We start from the raw sequence: 21,617 nt of genomic DNA, 5'->3' as shown, positions 1-21,617 counted from the left end.
GAATAAACATGGGTCGAAGATCTGAATAGACATTTTTTTCAAAGAAGACAGATGGCCAACAGGGACATCAAAGATACCCAACATCACTAATCAGCAGGAAAATGCAAATCAAAACCACAAGGAGATATCACCTCACACCTGTTAGAATGGCTTCTCATCAAAAAAACAGGAAATAATAAGTGTTGGTGAGGATGTGGAGAAAGGGGAACCCTTGTGCTCTGCTGATGGGAATGGAAATTGGTGCAGCCACTGCGAAAAGAAGTATGGATGTTACTAAAAAATTCCAATTCTAGGTATTATCTGAAGAAAACAAAACATTAACTTGAAAAGGTATGTGCACCCCTATGTTCATTGCAGCGCTATTGACAATAGCCAAGATATGCAAACAACCTAAGTGTCCATTGACCGATGAACAGATAAAGAAAATGTGATAGCCCGGCCAGTGTTTAGTGGTTGAATGTTGACCTATGAACCAGGAGGTCACAGTTTGATTCCCAGTCAGGGCATATGCTTGCGTTTTGGTCTCGATCCCCAGTAGGAGGCCTGCAGGAGGCAGCCCATCAATGATACTTTCTCATCATTGATGTTTTCTCTCTCTCTCTCTCTCTCTCTCTCTCAAATCAGTAAAAAATTACTTTTTAAAAAGGAAAATGTGATATATATGTATACACACATGAAATATTATTCAACCATAAAAAGGAATGAAATCTTGACATTTGCAACAACATCATGGATGGACCTTGAGTGCTAAGTAAAATAAGTTAGAGAAAGAAAAATACTGTATGATCTTACTTATATGTAAAATCGAAAAAACAAACAGGCCAGCTGTGGCTCAGTGGTTGAGTGTCGACCTATGAACCAGAAGGACACGGTTTGATTCTTGGTCAGGGTACATGCCTAGACTTCGGGATCATTCTCTGATCCTACAGGAGGTAGCCGATTAATGATTCTCTCTCATCATTGATGTTTCTATCTCTCCCTCTCCCTTCTCCTCTGAAATCAATAAAAAGAAACCCATAAACAAATAAAACCCCACCCTAAACCAAAAGTGAACAGATTGGTGGTTTCCAGAGGTACTTCTATGTCTAGCGCAAGCATGTAAAACTCAAAGGCTAACACGGGCCAAATAAATAAGGTTTAAGTTTATGTGGGTCGCAAAAAAAAAAGCTTCAATTTTCATAGAAACCTAGGTTTATTTCGATAGAGACATGCTGAATACAAAGGGCTGAGTAATTGTTAACATAAAACAATAGAACACTTTAATAAAAATTAATATTTTTTCTTGAACATTACCAGACACTGAATAACTGCACAAATTAATAAGCGTAATGCAAATAAACCTATTTTTCTTGTTCTCCAAAAGGAAAATATTTCCTATTGCGCACACCAAACAAGTCAATCCAAGACTAATGATGTGGCAATCGGCTGCTAAAATATTCGCTGCTAGTATTAGTGGAGAGAAATGGTGCGCCTGTGTGTAAGGCGCATAAGGGAAGTGAATGCAACACGATTATAGTAATCAGTCATGAGCGAACATGGTAGTTTATTATTAATTACAATAGGATATTGTAAAAATTAAGTTATGAAATTTTTATTAAAATGTTTCTTACATACCGTTATACTGGCTTGGCTTCAAAAATATTCGTTGTGGGCCTTGTGCGCCCCGTGGGCTGCGAGTTTGACTTGCTTGGTCTAGACTCGCAGTGGTTCTCAACCTTCCTAATGCCGCGACCCTTTAATACAGTTCCTCATGTTGTGGTGACCCCCAAACATAAAATTATTTTCGTTGCTACTTCATGACTGTAAATTTGCTACTGTTATGAATCGTAATGTAAATATCTGATATGCAGGATGTATTTTCAGGGGTCGAGACCCACAGGTTGAGAACCGCTGGGAGGGAAAAAAGCCATCCCAGGAGTCCTGCTTCCCCTTTGCCCTCTACCATGTCACACCTACCTGCCCGGGACCCAGGTACAGACAGGTTGCGTTGTCATGGCAGCCACCACCGCTGGGCAGCAGGCAGTTGTTGACCTCTGAGCAGTCTCTTCCGTCCCCGGTCCAGCCCTGCTGGCACACGCAGGTGTGGGTCCCCACGCCAGTTTTGATGCATTCTGCCTGCAGAAGGGGAAAGAGCAAAACTTCAGAAACCTCAGTCCAGCTACTTGATTCCAAAAGCCAAAGAGGATTTTCAGAGGTACAGTCTAGAAACACGTTCGCGTGGAGTTCAGTGGAAGCTGGGTTAAAAAGAAACATTGCTTGGAGTTGGCCAGCTAATGGCCACCACTAACATCCCTGCTATTTTATTGTGCCGGGGACTGTTTCTAATATTTTGTAGGTGTGAACTGCTATCCTGAGGAAGGCATTGTTATTGCAGATAAACTGAGGCTCAGAGGAGTTAAGGAACTTGCCCAAGGTAACACAGTTACAAAGAGGCACAGACCCAGGTCGATATGATGCTGAAGCCCACATTCCTAATCACTGTACTTCTTCTTAGGATGACCACACCAGGAGGTTGAGGGACATGGGGAGAGGGAGAGAGGTGCAAGGTAAGCTGTTGCTGAGTGGGTGGGACGCATCCAAGGGGAGTCTCGTGGGCTGGGCAAGGCATTTGCATCTGAGTCCATCCTCAGAGCCAGGGGGAGTCCCTGAGGGGCTTTCGGCATGGGAGAAGCATGATCTGATCCACTTTGAGCCCCTCTGGCTGCGGGTGGACAAGGACTGTACTGTGGGTAGTCAAGAGAGGCACAGGGAGGCCGGCTACTAAACAATGGGTAAGGGATGAAGGTGACTGGGGCCAGATAGTGGTGAAGATATTCAAAAGGCATTGGTGAGCTTGGCCGGTGTTGCTCAGTGGTTGAGCTTTGACCTATGAACCAGGTCAGGGCACATGCCCTGGTTGTGGGCTCCATCCCCAGTAGGGGGCATGCAAGAGACAGCCAATCAATAATTCTCTCTCATCATTGATGTTTCTCTCTCTTCCTCTCCCTTCCTCTTTCTGAAATCAATAAAAACATATTAAAAAAAACTCAAACCAAAACAAAAACAAACAAAAATTACCAGTAAAAGCAATGGTGACTTGGGCACGACCTGACAATAATAGAATTTAGGGCAAGTCGCTTAACGTCCCCAAGCCTCAGTTTCCTAATCAGGAAGATGGGGATAACAAAATCGCTTCGTTGGGTTGGTGGGAGAGCAAGTGAAATTGCATACTGGAAAGTTGCTAGGAAGCTGTAGCCTCTGAATCAAGAGTTTAATACGAATGATCTCAGTACCTGATTCTCAGGCTGTGTTTTTTGAGCCCAACGTCCCCCACACATGTGGATTGAGGAAGGGGGGGCCTCCTGGAAGGTCCCCGGCACCACCTTTCAAATTCAAGGTTCACACAAATGTGCTTAATGAGATGAAGAGCCATCAGACCCTGCCTGTTGGAAGGCCTTCCCTCAGGATTTCCTACAAAACCAGGCAGTTTGGAAAGAAAAACCATCACTCACGTTGCGGCTGCAGCCCCCTGCGGTTAATCCTGCGCAAGGATCCATCTCTGAACAGAGGCTTCCGTCCCCTTCATATCCTGCGTTGCAAACACAGCTGCCAAGAAGAGGAGGTCACCGATCAGCCCCAGAAACATCAGCACCCACCACCGGGCAGATGGCGGGCCAGCCAGGGGTTCAGGGCTTGACCTGTGCACCAGGTGGTCACGGGTGCTTCTGGGGTCTGTAGTCAGACAGAACTAGGTGGGAATCCAGGCCCCACCTCTCAGCAGTCGTGTGACCCCGCAGGAGTCCCTTAACCTCTGGGAGACCTTGTTTCCTCATCTGGAAAATGGGTATAATCACTGCTCTCCTCCTAAGGCTGCAGTGAAGATTGAATGAGCTAATGCACGTGGAGCATTTCGCAGGGCACTGGCACCTTAAAAGGCTCAACAGCTGGTAGCTTTTCTGCTCATCCTGGGCTGGAGTCTGCCTCTTTACAATCCTATGTGCTACCTCTGGTGTCACGGAGATCAACTCTTCCCTCTATTCTATGCTACAGCTCCTTAAAAATTTATTTTAAAAATATGTTTTTATTGATTTCAGAGAGGAAAGGGGAGATTGAGAGAGAGAGATAGAAACATCAATGATGAGAGAGAATCATCTATCGGCTGCCTCCTGCACGCCCCCTATTGGGGATCAAGCCCACAACCCAGGCTTGTGTCCTGACCGGAAATCAAACCTTGACCTCCTGGCTCATTCATGCATATGCAACAGCTCTCAAGCTGCATGAACATGACAGTCACACGAAACCTCCCCTCTCTCCCTTTTCTAGTCCCTCAGGTGTTGTCCCCCCCCCCCCCCCAAACACAACATTCTCAGGTGCCTCATCCCGTGAGTTGAAATAGTTTCCTGACCCTCCACCCTCTCAGACACCCCTCCCAACATGCTCCACCGTGACACTGTTACTAGTAAACGCAGGGCCATAGGTTCACCCAGTATTTATCGAGTGCCCGTGGCAGGTGCTGGGACACCGTCCAGCTCCATCACACCCCCATGTTCCTACTGCAAATTGTGTACTTCACAGAAAATAATGATTTTCACATATCAAGGCCCCTAGAGGAACTAAATGCTTTATCTGGTGCCCAAAGGCATAGTCTAATGCAGTGATGGTGGACCTATGACACGGGTGTCAGAGGTGACATGCGAACTCATTTTTTTGGTTGATTTTTCTTTGTTAAATGGCATTTAAATATATAAAATAAATATAAAAAATATAAGTCTTTGTTTTACTATGGTTGCAAATATCAAAAATTTCTATATGTGACACGGCACCAGAGTTAAGTTAGGGTTTTTCAAAATGCTGACACGCCGAGCTCAAAAGTTTCGACATCACTGGTCTAATGTATTCCAACGCTGACTAAGTTTATATGGTCTCTAGACAGACCCACGTCTGTAGTTCTCTGTGGGTGATGGAAGAAGTTTTAAGGGTAGGGATTACTTGTGTATTTTGCCTTATGCACCAATGTAGACCCTAATTCCTAGGAAGATGCATTTCTATCATAGACTGTGGAAGAGAGAGGACAGGCTCTGGGCCCACGCTGCCTACAGTCCAGTGGGGGAGACAGACCGTAAACAGGTAAGCATATAACCATGCAATTAAAAATGAAGAAAAGCGCTGTAAAAATAAGGCCAAGAATCTAGACATTTGACATTCTCTGCATTTCCCAGGAGGTTGTGGGGGTGGTTACTGACTTCGAACCAAATCTGCCTGGAGAGGACATTTTCTCTCCAAGCCCATGGAATACGTTAACATTAAGGAAATAAATAATGAACCAAATGACCGAAGACCCAAGGACCTGTCAGATGCCTTTAACAGCGGAGTTGTTATCAATAGCCTTAGGAAGTAAAGGTGATTTTCAAGGGTTGGAAAGCTGGTGGGCAAGTCTTCATTTCCTTCACATGAGTGATGATAAGAATTATAGTTCCCATGACTAAACATCTATCATGTACTAGCCCTGGTGCTGGGTGAATTTACAATCTCCACAACTGCCCTTCGAGGTAGGTAGCATCACCCTTATTGTACTGATGAGGAAAGTGAGGCTCAGAGAGGCTAAGTAACTTGCCCAAGGTCACACAGCTGGTCATTTTCAAAGGAGGGAGCACAGTTATTCGAACCCAGCATAGCCTGAGGTTTTCTCCACAAAAGCCACACTGGCTGTTGGAGAGAACAGGCCTCAGTATATGGGTTGGGTCTGTCTTCAGGTCACACAATGGCCACGGGCCTTTAAGGGTGGTACCCCTCTCCCCCAGACCTACCTTGCTGTCCCATTGCTGTATTCACAGGTGGCGTGGATGTGACAGAACTGCACGTAGGGCCCACAGGCTGAGGTCTGCTTGTGGCAGAACCCCCCCGCAGAGCCCTCTCTGCATGTGCCGGGGAGGCAGGCCCCATCACTGTCCACCCGGTTATCGCACGTTCCGTCAATGCACAGGCATTCTGAGAGAGAAGGCAGAGGGACACTCAGGGCTTGGAGGACAAGCTTAGCATGGTTGGATTAAAATAAAAAAGACTTTTCATAAAATTCTAAACAAGTCAGGGTGTAATCTCCTCACCCCAATTGCTCTTGTCAGAGCAGAACCTGGGCTGAGCAGAGGAGCCTCTGGGAGCTGATTCTTAGGGTCCCAGGTGTTTCTCAGTGTGCCTTGGAAAGCACTGGCTGAGGCTGACTGTCCCATCAAGATGAGAACATCTGGGACTCAGGGCTCTTTTATATGTACACTAGAGGCCTGATGCACGAAATTATGCAAGGGGCTCACCCCTCACAGCCCAGCCCACTGGTCCTTCCAGAAGGTCATCCGGAAGGTTGTTCCGCTGTCTGGTCTAATTAGCATATTTGCTCTTTATTATATAGGATGTGTGGGGTGTGGTGGGGCCCAGGGATGGTTGTGCTGGTGTGAAAGCCCCCGAGGAACTCGATGTTCATCTCCTTCATGGTTGGAGAGTTTAGTCTGGAAATGTCTCAACTTTTCGTGGAGACATTTTGGAATGAATAGAAGTGATGTCTCATGGCCCCTGCTGCTAGCTTACCTATTTCTTCTTCACTAGCCTTGTTCTAGGCATTGGGCCAGCATTTAACCTGTACCGTCTCATGAACAGTCACCAGCCTTAGGAGGTAGGTTCTCTTATCATCCCCATTTTCCAGATGAGACAACTGAGGCCCAGAAAGGTGAAGCCAATGGCCTAACTTGCTGCTCAGTCCCAAGCATGGACTTGAACACAGGCCTTCAAAGTCCATTTCTATTAGTGAGCAGGTGTAAACACAGGAGATTGCTATATTCACTGGCATTTCCACATGCCTGGTGTCATTTTAAACTTTAGCTGCTTACTTTGCTTTGAGTTCTAGGTATTTAAACATTGCAACGTGAGCCAGCCCATCAGACTCAGGCTCCTATGCATGTGGGAGTGAATGATTCTCAAAGGCAGATGGCAAGGATCTGGGGACTTGAAGCTGATCAGAAATGAAAGAACTTGCGCTTTTGCCTCAGAAGGGATTGATTGGAAATTAGTTTGGGTGCTTGGAGTCAGCATCCAGGAAAGAGAAGAGAATCACAGTGAGGGGGCTGGAAAAGCATGGCTGGATTAAAATAAAAAAGACTTTTCATAAAATTCTAAGCAAGTCAGGGCATAATTCGCAAGGAACAAGAGCCCAGAGAGGAGGCACCCTGCCTGAGGAAGCCCCAGACCTGGGATGAGAGGCATTGAAGCAGGAAGCCTGGTGCCGGCTGCTGCCCCAGCCCCCGCAGCCGGCCCCGCAGACCTCATAAAAATGTCAACATTGGCAGGCTTTGGAATCAACCCTATTTTTCTTTTCTCAGAAATCTTATTGGGCAAAAAGAACCTGGGACCAGGGTCAGCAGCCCTGCCGGTGGAGCTCTGGCTTCCTGCCCACTTTAAGAGGTAGTTGTGAGGACCAGAATAAGGCAAGAGAGGGGGAGGGTTGTGCATTTTGTAACAAATGAGTGAGGGTACTAACAGTAATAAGAATGGCTTCATTTACTTGTTATTTGTTAGGTGCAAGCTCTGTGCTGAAGCCCTACATGATGATCTAACTTAATCAATGACCTGTGAAGTGGGCACCAGTACTATCTTCATTTTAGAGATGGGAAAATTGAGGCTCAATGAGAGACTTTTTTTAAGGCCATAGGGCTAGTAAGTAGCACAGTGGGGATTTAATTTGAGTTGGGCTGGACTTCACAGCCAGCTCTGATGCGTTCCCTTTTGTTACATTCCCTTCTGTTACATTCTAATCATAGTTTGGAAGGATGTACCTAAATATATTTGCATACCTAAATATACACATCATGTCATTTTAAAGAACACAATGCATTTTCTAAGATTGTATAACTGCATTTTTTCATTGCCTATTGTTGTGGAACTTTCTCCATTTTTCTCTAAGCTTCTTGACATTTATGCCACTGAACTGAGAATAGCAACAGTAGCAACAATAACAGAGAATAATAATAGCTAGCATGTTTGCAGTGCATACCCTGTGCGAGGCATTGTTCTAGGACAAGTGTTTTCCATTCACAACTGGTACCAACTGTCCAAGGTAGTTAGTAGCTTTAGCCCCATTTTACAGACAAGGATGCTGAGTCCTTGAGAGGAGTAGTAAGTTGCCCGAGGTCGCACATTTGGCAAAGGGAGGAGCTGATGGAAGCGGACCACTTGAAAGACAGGTAGTGAGTCTCTTTCTTGATTTGGAACCCACCATCCATCACTTCAGGTATGTGGAGAAACCTAGAGACTGGTTTTGAAAGTGTGGTCCTTGGACTAGCAGTTGTCAACCTTCCCAGGGAATTTTTTTTGCAAATACAAATTGTCAAATACCACCCCAGGCTCACCTTCTCAGAAACTTGGTGAGTGGGGCCCAGCCATCTGGCATGGGCTACAGTGTCAGAAGCAAGCTGTTAAGAAATGCCCTGTGATGAGGGCATTCCCAAGCAAAGGGACCCAGGACACCAGGCCCGCCCACACCACTGGCTTGCAGGGCAGCAGGGAGCCTGGCTCAGGAGCGGAGGGAAGCCCTGGAGTTGCCACTTACGTTGGTCACACCGAGGTCCGTACTTGTTGGGATCCGAGCAGAACTGGCACTGGGAGCCGTGGAAGCCATCCTGGCAAATGCACGTTCCGTTGCCGCTGAGGCCGTCTGTGCACTGGGGGCAGAGGCAGGCCCGGCACCGTCAGGACGACACTCGCCTGTCCCCAAAGGGGTCCCCGACTGCTTTGCTGCATGACCTGACTTCTTGGTACCAGGCAGGATAAGCTTGGGGTCCCAGCCTGGATTTAGAACTTTAAGGGAAGTCATTCAAGGGAGGGACAGTCACAGAGGTGAACTGGGAACCTCCAGACAATGCTTATGAGCTGGCGAGGCGAGGCATCGACCTCCAGAATGAAGGCTGTCCTTTCTCTCCAGGTTCTCGCCTGCTCAGCCCTGTGGCTTCTCACTGCAGTGTTTCTCCGTTCAGTGTTAACATGTTTGCCTCCCACCTCCCCGGCCAGCTGGAGGCTAGATTTTCAGCAATCAACGCTCATCAGAGTTGGGCTCAGTGCCTCCCCGACTACCCGCTATGGAAATTAATTAGTGCCATGCCGCCCTCCTTTCTTCACCTGTGTGTGTCCCCACACGTGGTTGCAGTTTTCCTTCCCCTTGAAAGAGCATATTGTAAATGTGGATTTCTTAAATGCACAGATCTATGCTTTTCCCATATAAACCACAGCTACTTTTTTTTTTTTAACCTTTGTTTGTTTAGCTCTGGCCGCCAAGCTAGAGTTAAGTTTTGGCCTTTATGTTTCCTTAGGTTTGGGGGTAGGTTAAAAAAAGCAATCACTGGGTAGTGCTATTTTTTTAAAGTCTCATAAAAATCTTAGTCCTGGAAGGAATTTTAAAGATTCAGCCAACCCTACTGCTTCCTCTGGGAGGAAAGTGGGGCCCAGAGAGCCTTGTTGAGTTTCCCAAGGTCATGCAGCAGAAAAGCAGAGATCGAGGCGACATCACTGTACCCACCATCCCCTTCTGGGGCAAGAGTCCTCCCAATGCCGACACCTGTTTTTTTAGTAACTGTCTTATTTTTACTTCCTGGGAACAGTGGCTGGCATTGCATCATTTCTTGGTTCAGTGGTTTTAAAGATAATTTTTCGACTTCAGAAAGGTTACCCTCTGCATTCATGGAAAGCATGCACTGGGGACTGTCCTGATCACCTGTCCATTTCCTGAGCATGGGTTCGAGAAGCCTCCTGGACACTGGTTGCAGTTGGGCCCGTAGAAGCCTTTGCAGCACTTTGGTATCTGAGAGACAAAAATGTGTGTTGCCCTTTAAAACCCAAGCAGAGTGCCAGTTCCTCAAAGGAGATCTATTTTAATTTCTATTATTATTTTAAACAGCATTAGCCCCCTCCCCCATTATGAGCTCACTTTTCTTTTGCCGATGATGTCATGGCTAGTGCTCAGCCACCTGCTCGCCACAAATCTACTGAGGGCTGACCATGGGGGGCAGCCTGGCACTGCACCAGGGACAAGGCAGATGAAGGCTGTGCTTATGGTCTATGTTCTATCTAACCAGGAAGAGACAATACATATAAGAGGAAAAGGAGGAGGAGGGGGAAAGGGAGGAGGAGGAAGAAGAGAAGGAGGAGGAGAAGGAGGAGGAAGAGGAGGAGTAGTAGGAGGAGAAGAAGAAGGAGGACAAGGAGGAAGAGTAGGAGGAGGAGGAGAAGGAGGAAGACAAGGAGGAGGAGGAGAAGAAGGAGGAGAAGGACAAGGAGGAGGAGGAGAAGAAGGAGGAGAAGGACAAGGAGGAGGATAAGGGAGAGGAGGTAGAGGAGGAAGAGAAAGAGGAGGAGGAAGAGAAGGAAGAGGAGGACAAGGAGGAGGAAAACAAGGGAATTTCAGAGCATGGTCAGTGCTGGGAAAACAGAGGACCATACTAAAGTGGCGGCAGGTGGAGGCCGAGGTGATGGAGATTGGGGAGGTCACTGTGGATTGGGTGTTGATGGAGGAGGTGAAAGTTAAAGGGAGACGTGAAAGATAACTCAGCTCCAAGAAAACCTGGAAGAGCATTTTGAGGCTGGGAATGGCCAGTGCCCACACTTTGAGGGAGGCATGAGGCAGGTCAGAGGCAGAGTGTGGCCTGTGTGGGGGTATTGAGAGTGTGAGCTCTATATTGAGAGCCAGAGGCCACCATGGGAGGGGTGGATGCAGGGAAGGGGGTGACCTGGCTGCCATGTGGAGAATCCACCCTTCAATTCCTTGCAGGGAGACATGGCCACGGCTATAAGGCAACCTGTGACTCACGGAACCTGGGGCTCAAGAGTGTGGCCTTGGTGCTGCCCAGCCCTGCTGGTTTCCATGTGAGCTCTGGTGGCCTGGATGAAGGCCCTGGCCACACACCCACCTCACCTTCACAGTGGCATTACAGTATCTGGCACAGCCACTCTTCAAGTTCCTGGTTCTGCCAGTGTAGACACATTTGTGTGTGAAGAGTTCCTGGAAGAAAGCCAATGAGAAAAAGCATTGCTATGTGCATTTGAAGGTCCTCTTGGCATTCCCTAGCTTTTACATACACTAGATAGTCTACTACCATTTTACCATCGATGTTAGGGATGCTCTAGGCCACACTGGGCACAGGTGGATCCCCGTCAGGGTGCGGTCACCCTCTTTTTAAAAAAAAAATATTTTTATTGATTTCAGAGAGGAAGGGAGAGGAAGAGAGAGATAGAAACATCAATGATTTGAAAGAATTGATCGGCTGCCTTCTGCATGCTCCCCACCGGGGATGGGGCCTGTGACCTCCTGGTTCATAGGTTGATGCTCAACCACTGAGCCATGCCTACTGGGTGGTCACCCTCTTTAGACACTCTGTCTCCTAATACAGGCCAGGGTTAGCACAATGCAGGCCATGTATCTTTATACCCCTTATAGTGCCACAGCGGACATCGATAACCAATCAGGGAACACTTTCCTGTGCATCCTGGATACTACTTAGCCTCCCCTTCCAACCACCTGCCACCCCTAAGCTCCTCTTACATAGAAACTTTGTTATCAGTAAAGAATCTATCTCTAATTTTAGAAAGACCCTTCCTGCCCAATAGTGATAGTGTGGTTTTTCTCTTGGAGGTGGGGGCAGATTTCAATGCACCTTTCATTCTCTAACCCCATGCCCACTCATGATGATCTAGAACTACAATTTATTGAGGATGTACCTGGGCCAGACACATTACATACGCAAGGTCATCAATCCTCAACCCCACGTGGATATTTTCATCCCTTTTCGTTAGATGAGGAAACTGAAGCCCAGATAGGTTGTCATTTTCCTAAGGAACACTGCTACGAAGTGGCAGGTCCAGAGAATGGGACCTGCCTTTCCACGTGCTAACTTTAGGATATCACAGGCAAGTCATGTAGTCTCTGTGGGCTTCAGCTGCCTGATCCTTGACATGGGACAATAATGGTGATCTCAAGTTTTGTCAGACACATTAGTCCCTGGCTCAGATTTTATGTTCGATAAATGCTGATGGTGAGCTTGCTCCTTCCTTGTAGGCTCTTGCTCAAGAAGAAAGCATTGAGAACACCACAGACTATAAAATCCCAAATTTTGAGATACATTTACTGAGGAAGGACTATTCAGTCTTCTGGTTGGATCTCAGGATAATTAACTAGGTGCAGATCATGGGAGCCTGGGAGGGGCAGTTTGGAGGCTCTTTTGGCTCCAACCTAAGTGTCTTATCTCTCTTTCTTCTCTTCCTCCTCCTCCTTTGGGCTATGGCAATGTGGGTTCATGGTGTTGCCACGTATCAGCCGAGTGACCTTGTGCGAGGTGTTTGCTATTTTGTTGCCTTAGCTTCCTGGTGACATGATGGTTATGATAATAATATGCCTACCTCCTAGGTTTGCTGAAGAAAGCTTTGAGAACAATGGCTGGCACCAGCAGTTGCTGTGATACTGGCCAACACGGTTTCCTCTCCCCTGCCCTCTCTCCATATTCCCTGGTTGACAGCATGCTGAAGGACGCAGCGCTGATGGCTTCATTAAGCAAAATAAATATCCAAACACCTGTGCCTATTTAGTTTTAATGTTTTGCTGTATGGGATGCTTCACAATAAGATTGCACTGAGAGCTCATCACCTTCCTTAGTGATTTATTCTCGTGTCGAATGAAACTTCTGGTTGGGAAGTTCTTTTAAAAAAATTTTTTTTTAGTGACTTCAGAGATGAAGGGAGAGATAGAAACATCAATGATGAGACAGAATAATTGATTGGCTGCCTCCTGCACACCCCACACTGGGGATCGAGCCCACAACTTGGGCATGTGCCCTGACCAGGAATCCAACTGTGACCTCCTGTGTACAGGTTGACACTCAACCACTGAGCCACACGGGCTGGGCAGGAAAGTTCTTTCTTAGAGGCAGAAATTTCCCTCATCAACTTGATCTTAGAACATTTGGCTTTTGCTACCAATAGAATACATGGCATATGGATTGTGAATTGTATAGTAGTCTGTTTTCCTTTTAGATCAGAGCTCTCAAGACAAAACCAAAATAAAACAAACTATCTTTTTCATGATTCTGCCCCCAAAATCAGCACTATAAACCTCAGTAGACGTGTATAGAATTCAATCAAACTTGAAAAAGGTTTTGATGGTTCTAGAGTCATTTTCTTGATATTTTTCTCCAGAATGATGCTTGGGAAGAGCAAATATGAATAAAGATTGGCAGAACATGCCATCCCAAAGTATGGCACTTTGGGATAAAGATTTTTCTGAGCTAAAGGTACCTGAAAGACAGCAAATATCTCTTTTCTTTCTGGAAACTGTGGGCCTCTGTTGCCTAATCTGTGAAATGAGACAATAATGGTGATCTCAAGTTTTGTCAGAAGATAAAATTATGTGAAAGATGCTCTCCCTGTACCAGAGAAAAGGAATATCTTGTCACCATCAACAGGGAGTTGAAGCCAAGAAAAATCTGTACATACAGACCTTATAAAAAGAACTGCTCTTCGTCCTGGCTGGTTTTGCTCAGTGGTTAAAGTGTCGGCTGTGGATCAAAGGGTCTCGGGTTTGATTCCCAGTCAAGGGCACATACCTCAGTTGCAGGTTTGATTCCCGTCCCAGTTGGGGGAGGCAACCAATTGATGTGACTCTCTCACATCGATGTTTCTCTCTCTCCCACTCTTGCTCTCTCTCTCTCTCTCTCCCCCCCCTCCTCTTCCTCCTCACCCTTCCATTCTCTCTCTCTAAAAAAAAATCAATGGAAAAAATATCCTTGGGTGAGGGTTAAAAACAACAACTGTTCTTCTTTTATCCTCCCCATATATTTTAATTGCTTTCCCAAAATTGCCATTCTTCGTTCAACCTACTATATAAGCATTTGGGTTTTGCCACTTGTCTGGGTCTTCATTCTTCTATGGAGGCTCCCATATAAGCGTAGAAATCTGTGTGCTTTTCTCCTGTTAATCTGTTTTATGTCAGCTTAGTTCTGAGGCCCAGCTGGACTCTTGGAGGGTGGAGGTAAGGTTTTGCCTTCCCAACACAAACGTTGCATTTTGTTTAAGAGGGAAAAGTAGAGAAGGAATGAACCTTTACTGAATGGCTACTTGATTTAGGCATTGTGCTTGGGCTTTTAATCCATGCTAATCCAATGGTGTTTATTATTATTATTATTATTAATTATTATTATTTACACATGAAGAAAATGAGAGTTAAAAAGCTTAAGCAACTTACTTTAGGTTAATGAGCAAGGATTGAAACACAGGCAGCAGGCTAAGAGCTAATCTTATATCACCCCAGTTGGAGTTAACATCTTTTCAGAGGAAGGTGGAAAGGATGAGAAACCACATCAGTGGGGTTGCCTGGGTGATGTGCGTTTCCATGAATCTGTCACACTCACCGTGGGCTTGGAGTTGGCAGGACATCTGCTCAAGTAGATGAGGGAACAGCTCATACATGTGCCCTGGAAGGAAAGTCAGCGGATCAGCACAGGTGCCCCTGCAGGAGGGAGCAGGGGACTGCCCTGTCTGGACTCATGCTTCCTCCCTGAGAAGGGGGTTCTACTAGAATAACCCTTCTGGCCTCTCCCCACCCCCTTCTGACTTTGCCCCAGAGAAAAGGAGTAAAGATGGTACAGGAGGGTTTGGGGAGAAGAAACTGAGCCTGCACAGTCCCTTCCTCTCCCTCTTTTAGGGTCAGACAGATCAACTCTCTATGTGTGGAGAAGTGCCTGACCCAAAGTGGGCACTGTAGTTGGCCATCTATGCCAAAGATGAAGGGTTAAGATGAAGTCCTTGTTCTCCAATGAGTTTAGCAGTAATGAGGATGAACAGTGAAACTCTGCCTTTCATTCTCCTGGGCTCTTCACTTCAGTGATTCAGGAGCAAGGAAAGAGGTGTGTGCCTCCAAATCTTTCCAGATCCATTCTCTGAAGTTCTCTACTGGGCTCTGTGCTCCAGCAGGTAGAACTTGGAGGATGGTCTCTTGGACTTCCTTGGCTGCTTCTGATTGGTATTGGCCAATGGGAGGCGCCAGCAGGAGTCTGATGGGTTGGAGGAGAGTGAGGTCAAGGTAATTCTTCCCTGCTCTCTGTGCTTAGGCACCATTTCTACAGCTCCTGATGGTGTCACTTCCTCTGCTCTTCCCACTCTCACTGGGTTCAGGTAACCCTACTCCCCTTCTTGACCCCCACTGTGACTCCTTGGCTTTGGAGTGGGAATGATTTCCTGCCATTGCCCGTCCCTGGATGCCCCAGCATAAATTGTTTATTTCCCTAGCCCTGCCCATCTCTCTGTAGTAGCTTCTTCATTAAACTTTCTCCATTTGAACCTTTGGGATACATTCTGTTTCCTGCAGGGATCCTAGACCCTATCAAGTACACAGTGCTATTTATTAAACCTTTAAAATCCAAAATACATGTCCCCAAATCCGCACATGGCCAAAGGCAGCTATGGGTTCATCCTGGTGAAAACTGAGACTTCTAGAAGGTGCCAGCAGCTTCTATTCCCTGCTAGCAATACATACTTTCCAGAGAATGCATTTGTGCTTTTAATAGACAATCAAAACCACCCTAAATCACATGGAGCAGATAGATTTGACTTTACACCCAGAGAAAATAGAAGACTCCATTCTAAGGCGGCTAATGGGAAGCTCTTTTCCCCACCACAATGCTTCAGGCTGTGGTTCAAACCCACATGTTGATTCTGTTCTTTGGGGACATGAAGAACAAACTTTTGAACAACCTGGAATTAGGCAACCTTGACCTTATGGTTGCCCTTGTTTCCTCCACAGAATTCCTTCCCTGAACTTGAATGGCAGGTGCTTGGGGTAGAGGAGCTCCAAAGGAGTCTAATTATCGATTCCAATTCACTCTTTTTTGCAGAGGCCCAATTTCCCTAATATTTTTACCTTTGGGCCAGGAGATGAGACTATTTCAATCTGTCCTTTTCTGCTCTTCATCCTGGCCTAAGCCAGGTGACACACCTGCCAATATTTATTTCAAGGATTGAATCAAACACCTAAATTGCTGCCAGGGACTGGCTGGGAAAGTGACCAAGTTTCTGCCTCTCTTAAGAAGTGGTGTTCAAAGTTGAACCAAATCCCACAGATGGCATGTGACTGGCATGGGGAACCAGTACCATCACAGTAGCTAAAACATAGTAGAGTCATTATATTAATTAAGAAATCTGGAATCAAAGGAATCAGCCACAAGTCTGTGCCAGGCACTAAGTACTTCCAGCCTTCATGACAAGAAGAGGGAACAATACAATAAAACCTATAAAAACAGGTCATTATTCCTTGTTCAATGGCCATGTTCCAAGGATATTGAGGACAATCATTGAAGCATCATTGAAGTGTCCTGAAAAGAAATACCCAGACCTATTATTGCTGTGACTTTTGGGTTGTGGTTTCCTTGGGAACTGAAAGATCACATGTAACAGCAATGTTAACATTTGGGGAGCTCTGATGAAAACAGCTGAGCCAAAGAAAGTTGCTATGGAAACAGGAAAGGTCATTAGAAGGTACATAAACTCATAGGCAAACAGGAAGTTTGGTATTTGAAAAGAAGTACAGAAAGATGGTTGATTGGCTAGGCCAGAGCATACACCTGAGAAGAGATTCTATTTTAAATCCCTTTTAAAGTGCCTTGAAGTGTGGTGGGTTGAGTAGTGTTCCCCCCAAAAATTGATGTTTCCCTAAATCTCTGAATGTGATCTTATTTGGAAACTGAGTCTTCACAAATGTAACTAGTTAGGATGAGGCCATATGGATTAGGGTGGGCTCTAGATTTAATGACTTGTGTCCTTACAAGAAGAGAAGGGGACACAGTGACACAAACAGGGAAGAAGGCCAGGCAAAGACACAGGCAGATATTGAAATGACGCAGTTACAAGCAAGGAATGCCGAGGGTCCCCAGGAGGCACTGGAAGCTGGAAGAGGCAAGGAAGACCCCCTCCCCACCCCCACAACCCCAATCCTTCAGAGGCCCTGCTAATACTTTGATGTCAGACTTCTGGCCTCCAGAGCTGTGAGAGAACACATCTCTGTTGCTTTAAGCCACCTAGTTTGTGGTAATTGGTTATGGCAGCTCTAGAAAACTAATAAACTAATATAGGCACCTTCTATCACTGTGGAAATTCCCCCAAAGGAAACTTAGTTCACGCCTGCCTTTCTATGAAGACAGAAACACTCTGGGATGAAGCTTCTCAGAACAGTGAGAGCTGGGAATGTTGTCTGTTTTGTGGGGCAGGTTAGGGGCCCTTATTTACTGTCCTAGTTTTCTTACCAGTTTCATCTCGCTCTTTGCTTCGTCGCATCGGTGGGGCAGAATTGGGACGATGGAGGGAGGAATCAGAACTCCAGTCAGTGTGTAGATTCGGCCATTTTTGGCAGCGACCTCAAGTTCTTCCATCGCCACATCATTTGCCAGAATCTGCCCCTGGAAAGAAGCAGTGATATCTTCCATTCTGTCCTGCAGGGACACCAGTGGTCCCCTGGCAGGTCTGAATGGTGGCGACCTCATGGGAGACCTTCAACTTCACCTGACTTTTCAGTGAGTGGAAGACTGCTATTAGAAGGGCTTGGCTGACAGGGAGAGATGAATCTGTTAAATGAATTCTTGACTGATGCCCGGCAAGGATGTCCTTGCAGATATGGTCCTTAACTGGGGAAGAGGTATAACTATTCCAGCTCTACAATATATTTGCTATGACATCTTGGGCAAATTAATTGGCTTCTCTGTGGTGATCTGTTCTTTCAGATGCATTTACTGACCTTGTGATATATCAGGTGAACAAATCTAGACAAGTTCCTGCTTATATTGTAGGGAAGGGAGCAGAAAATGAACAAATTAGTGAAGAATGCTGATCTCCACTTTCCCCTACATCTGCTCCACCTGCAATGCTCATGGCAACTTATCTTTGTAATTGCTCAAGTCAAAACTCGGGGGTCATCCTTGGCTTCTTCTCTCTTTACTCCCCAGCCAATCCATCAGCACCTTTTGTTAAGTCTACCTTTAAAATGCCCTGAGAATTTAACCACTTCTTATCACGTCCCTGCTTCCTCCCTGGTCTGAGTCGTCATCATGCTTCTCTGGGTTATTGCAGTTGTCTCCTAACCAGTCTCCCAAAATGTATGTCTGATGATCATGTCATTCCACTGCTCAGAATCCTCCAGTGGCTCCTCATCCTCATTCAGAGTAAGAGCCCATGTCCTCACCTTGAGAGCTTAGGCCCTGCATGTCCTGACCCAGCCTCTCCTGCTCCCTCCTTCTGCTCTGATCTCCTCTCCAACCTCTCTCCCTTCTGCTCTCTCTGATGGAGCCACACTGACCCTGCCCTTCCTCACACAGGTTGGGCACGCTCCTTGCTTTGAGCCTTTGCACTTACTGCTCCCTCTCTCTGCAATGCTCTTTCCCAAAGAGTCACACTGCTTCTCCCTTCACTTCCATCAGGTCTTATGTTTGCTCATATGTTTCTTCTCCATGAGGATTTCTTGGGCACTTTATCTAAAATGTCAGATCCATTCCTGCGTTCCATCCCACTTCCTTGCTTTGCTGGGTTTTGCCTTAGCACTTCCTATTCTCTCATATATGACGTATTTTACTTATTTGTTTATTGTCTATCCTTCTACTTACTAGAATGAAGGTCCCACAGAACCAGGGACTTTTGTCTGCTCATTGGTCTACCTTCAGGACATAAAACAGTGTCTGGAACATAGTAGGCCCTCAACAGATATCTGTTGAAAGCTTGAGTGACCATTGTCATCACCATCAGCAATGAATCAATAGGAGACATAATCTCTACCAAACTTTTGCTGATATTACTAGCCCAGGGAGTTAGCTGAATAATGCTGTCTTCTTTGAGTTTCTTAAATCAATCATGTTGTTTCCCACCTCAGGGCCTTTGCACATGCTCTCTCTTCTGCCTGGAACTCTCTTCTACTCATCTCTGTCCAGGTCCACTCTACTCACATTTTGAATCTTGGCCAAAGCCTCATGTCCTCACTATGGACCTCTGGCCCCCAGACTTGCTCAGACTCCTGTTGCACGCTCTCACAGTCCTCTTAACTTCCACTTGGTGGCACTGATTGCAATTGTAATTAAAATAATTAACTGATTGCTAATTAGTTGTTTAAAGTTTCTTTTCCTTGTTTGGATGGAAGCCTGTCTCTTTCCAAACTGCTTTATCCTTGGCAACTAGGTCAAGACTCTCACACCTGTAGCTGCGCAGCAGGTATCTGCTGACAAAGGCAACACATGAATGAAATAATCATAAAGGTTTTAAGCCTGTGACTTAGTACAGAGGTAGGATAACCCGAAGAATGAGTAGAAGAGCGAAAATGCATGAAAGTCACCAGTGGTAGAGTTTTCACCTACATTGCTGGTTGTGTTAAACTGTATGATCTGGTTGGCCAGGCTCCTAATGCGAAGGGTTGAAATGAGGGTGGCCACTTCGAGCTGCAATGAGAACAATAGACAGAGACATTGAGAGCAACACACAGAGCCCCTCTTTCATAACGTCCTCACTGGGAAACAGCCTGCAAGTTCATGAAATAAATAATGGGAGCTCAGAAGTCATGTGTTTTTGTGGCTTTGAAGATTTCTTTGATAGCAAGCTCCTTATCCACGGCTAAGGGTACACTTGGAACTATAGAAAAAGGACAATTGTCACATATTTTCTAGCAGCCATATTGCAAATTTAAGGTCGGATATCTTGAAAGCAGGGGAAAAGAGCAGGAAAAGTGGGGCCCACCTGGGTAAAGGGGACAATGTGGTATCGGACGAGTTCCAGAAGCTTCCAAGATCCCTGTGAAGGAATTAAAATACTTCTTTAGTCAATGAGGAAAACACAACATTCCCCACCCACCCATCCTCTTGTAGGAACCTCCTCATATGACTTTGGACACTTAGTCAAGAAAAATAAGTGACCCATAATGTCTTTAGTGGGAAGTCCAGGGTGAGAAAATCCAACCCCTGATTGTTAACATTCACCAAATTCCTACTTTAGCAGAAGCTGTTCTGAAAACACTATATGCACATCTCATTCAATCCTCCCAACGGCCCTGTGAGGTGGGAACTACTATTGACTCCTTCTGTGTGTGATAACACTGAGTTTTAAAGATGTGTCCAAGGTCACAGAGCCAACTTAGGATATAAGACTAAGAATTAGTCCAAGCTCTCAGTCACTCTGCTCCTGACCTCTCTCAACACCCAAGGCTACCTTCTGGATTTTCTAAGACAGCCCTAGTTTATGACTCTGCTTCACTCTTGCCATAATCACATACGAGATGGTTACTGAGGACTAAACAGTCTTTTTTGGATTATCTGGTCAGGACACTTGCCCTTCTGAGCTCCAATGGGACATGGGCATTTCTCCTGTGAAGTCCTTCCCAAAAGTTCCCATGTTTCAGAAAACAGAAGCAACAGTGGAGATAAAAGAGGGTCTTGGGCTATAAACAGGATGAGCAGCCCCTAAGGGTGTCCTGGAGAGAGCACAGAGGTGAGGGGCTTGGGGCCCACTCTCTTTGGGGGAAGGAGGTGGTGGCAATGGAGGTGGTCTGTTGCAGAATGTCACGATCTCCCAGAAGAGCCAGAGTTAGGGGTTATAAGCTTCACAGCACTTGTGCTTCATGGCACAGCCATAGTCACTAGGTGAATGATCACCAAGTGAGATCATAGTAATGCCCCCAAAGAGGCTGACCAGCCTAGGGACATGTTCCAACAGCGTGAAGTCCTAGATCACAAGAGTTTTATTCTGTCTAGTTCAGTGATGAAGCTGTAAACTGGGGCTTAGCAGTAGCTCTGGTCTCTGTGGGGATGGGATGATTTGGGGACTGAACCTTATTTTCAGGAGAAATAGAAGGATACACTGGAAAGGAAACACGGTATCCCAAATGAGAATTGGAAACCACTCTTCTGATGAGATCAGTGTGTTTTCCATTTTATTGGGGTAGCTGATGGGACTTTCACTGTCTCTCACTGCGGTTCTTCTCGGAAGATAAAACTAAAGGATGCTATTAAGATGGATGGAGACAGAAGGAGCGTCCCAGAGGTGGGGACATTTTAACCCACATGGGCGCTGCAACTGAGAAAGAGGCAGAAATGGTTGTTCTATTCCCCACCAAGAAACTTAAGCGGAAAAACAGTTTATGACTCAGGACAAAGAGACATTGAAGTTGTATATTCTTTGCAGGAAGAAAAATAATGCCTTTGAGAGAAAAGAGACTGAGAGCCAGGAGCAGTGGTGTGTTAGTAAATTGTTTCCATGGAGAAAAATAAGCCATGATTTACAGTGTTGGCCAGTTTCTATGGTGTAAACTACCTTGGGCTGATTTCAAGCTACCAATGTGATCTCAGTGGGTGGAGCTGGGAAGAGATACACATAGTCTACTCTTAAGAGCTTGAGGCCAGGGAGGGTTGGGGGGCAGGAGGGAGGGGGGTAAGAGATCAACCGAAGGACTTGTATGCATGCATATAAGCATAACCAATGGACATAAGACACTGGGGGTAGGCGGAGGCCAGGGGATTGTCAAGGGCGGGGAAGAAAAAAAAGGACACATATGTAATACCCTTTGTAATACTTTAAGCAATAAAAAAAAAAAAAGA

At 45.9% G+C, this 21,617-nt stretch overlaps 1 protein-coding gene across 1 annotated transcript in view; it reads right to left on the bottom strand.

The window, feature by feature from the left end:
* The window catches only part of STAB2 (stabilin 2), a 136,051-nt gene that overhangs the window by 80,809 nt on the left and 33,625 nt on the right, over nt 1-21,617 (bottom strand). Inside the window, exons 16-25 of the mRNA XM_070410924.1 lie at nt 19,765-19,818; nt 19,389-19,469; nt 17,298-17,450; nt 14,412-14,474; nt 10,928-11,014; nt 9,731-9,817; nt 8,573-8,684; nt 5,787-5,967; nt 3,492-3,585; nt 1,957-2,115 (exon numbers count right to left, since the gene is read on the bottom strand). Coding sequence (XP_070267025.1) covers nt 1,957-2,115; nt 3,492-3,585; nt 5,787-5,967; nt 8,573-8,684; nt 9,731-9,817; nt 10,928-11,014; nt 14,412-14,474; nt 17,298-17,450; nt 19,389-19,469; nt 19,765-19,818 — 1,071 coding nt within the window. The remainder of the gene's footprint in view (nt 1-1,956; nt 2,116-3,491; nt 3,586-5,786; nt 5,968-8,572; nt 8,685-9,730; nt 9,818-10,927; nt 11,015-14,411; nt 14,475-17,297; nt 17,451-19,388; nt 19,470-19,764; nt 19,819-21,617) is intronic.

Source organism: Myotis yumanensis, unplaced genomic scaffold (genome assembly GCF_028538775.1).
Source record: "Myotis yumanensis isolate MYYU_CA2020_CCGP unplaced genomic scaffold, mMyoYum1.0.hap1 SCAF_3, whole genome shotgun sequence".
Lineage (NCBI taxonomy): Eukaryota > Metazoa > Chordata > Mammalia > Chiroptera > Vespertilionidae > Myotis > Myotis yumanensis.
Note: the sequence above shows the minus strand (reverse complement) of the source record. Positions and strands in the feature narration are given on the sequence as shown.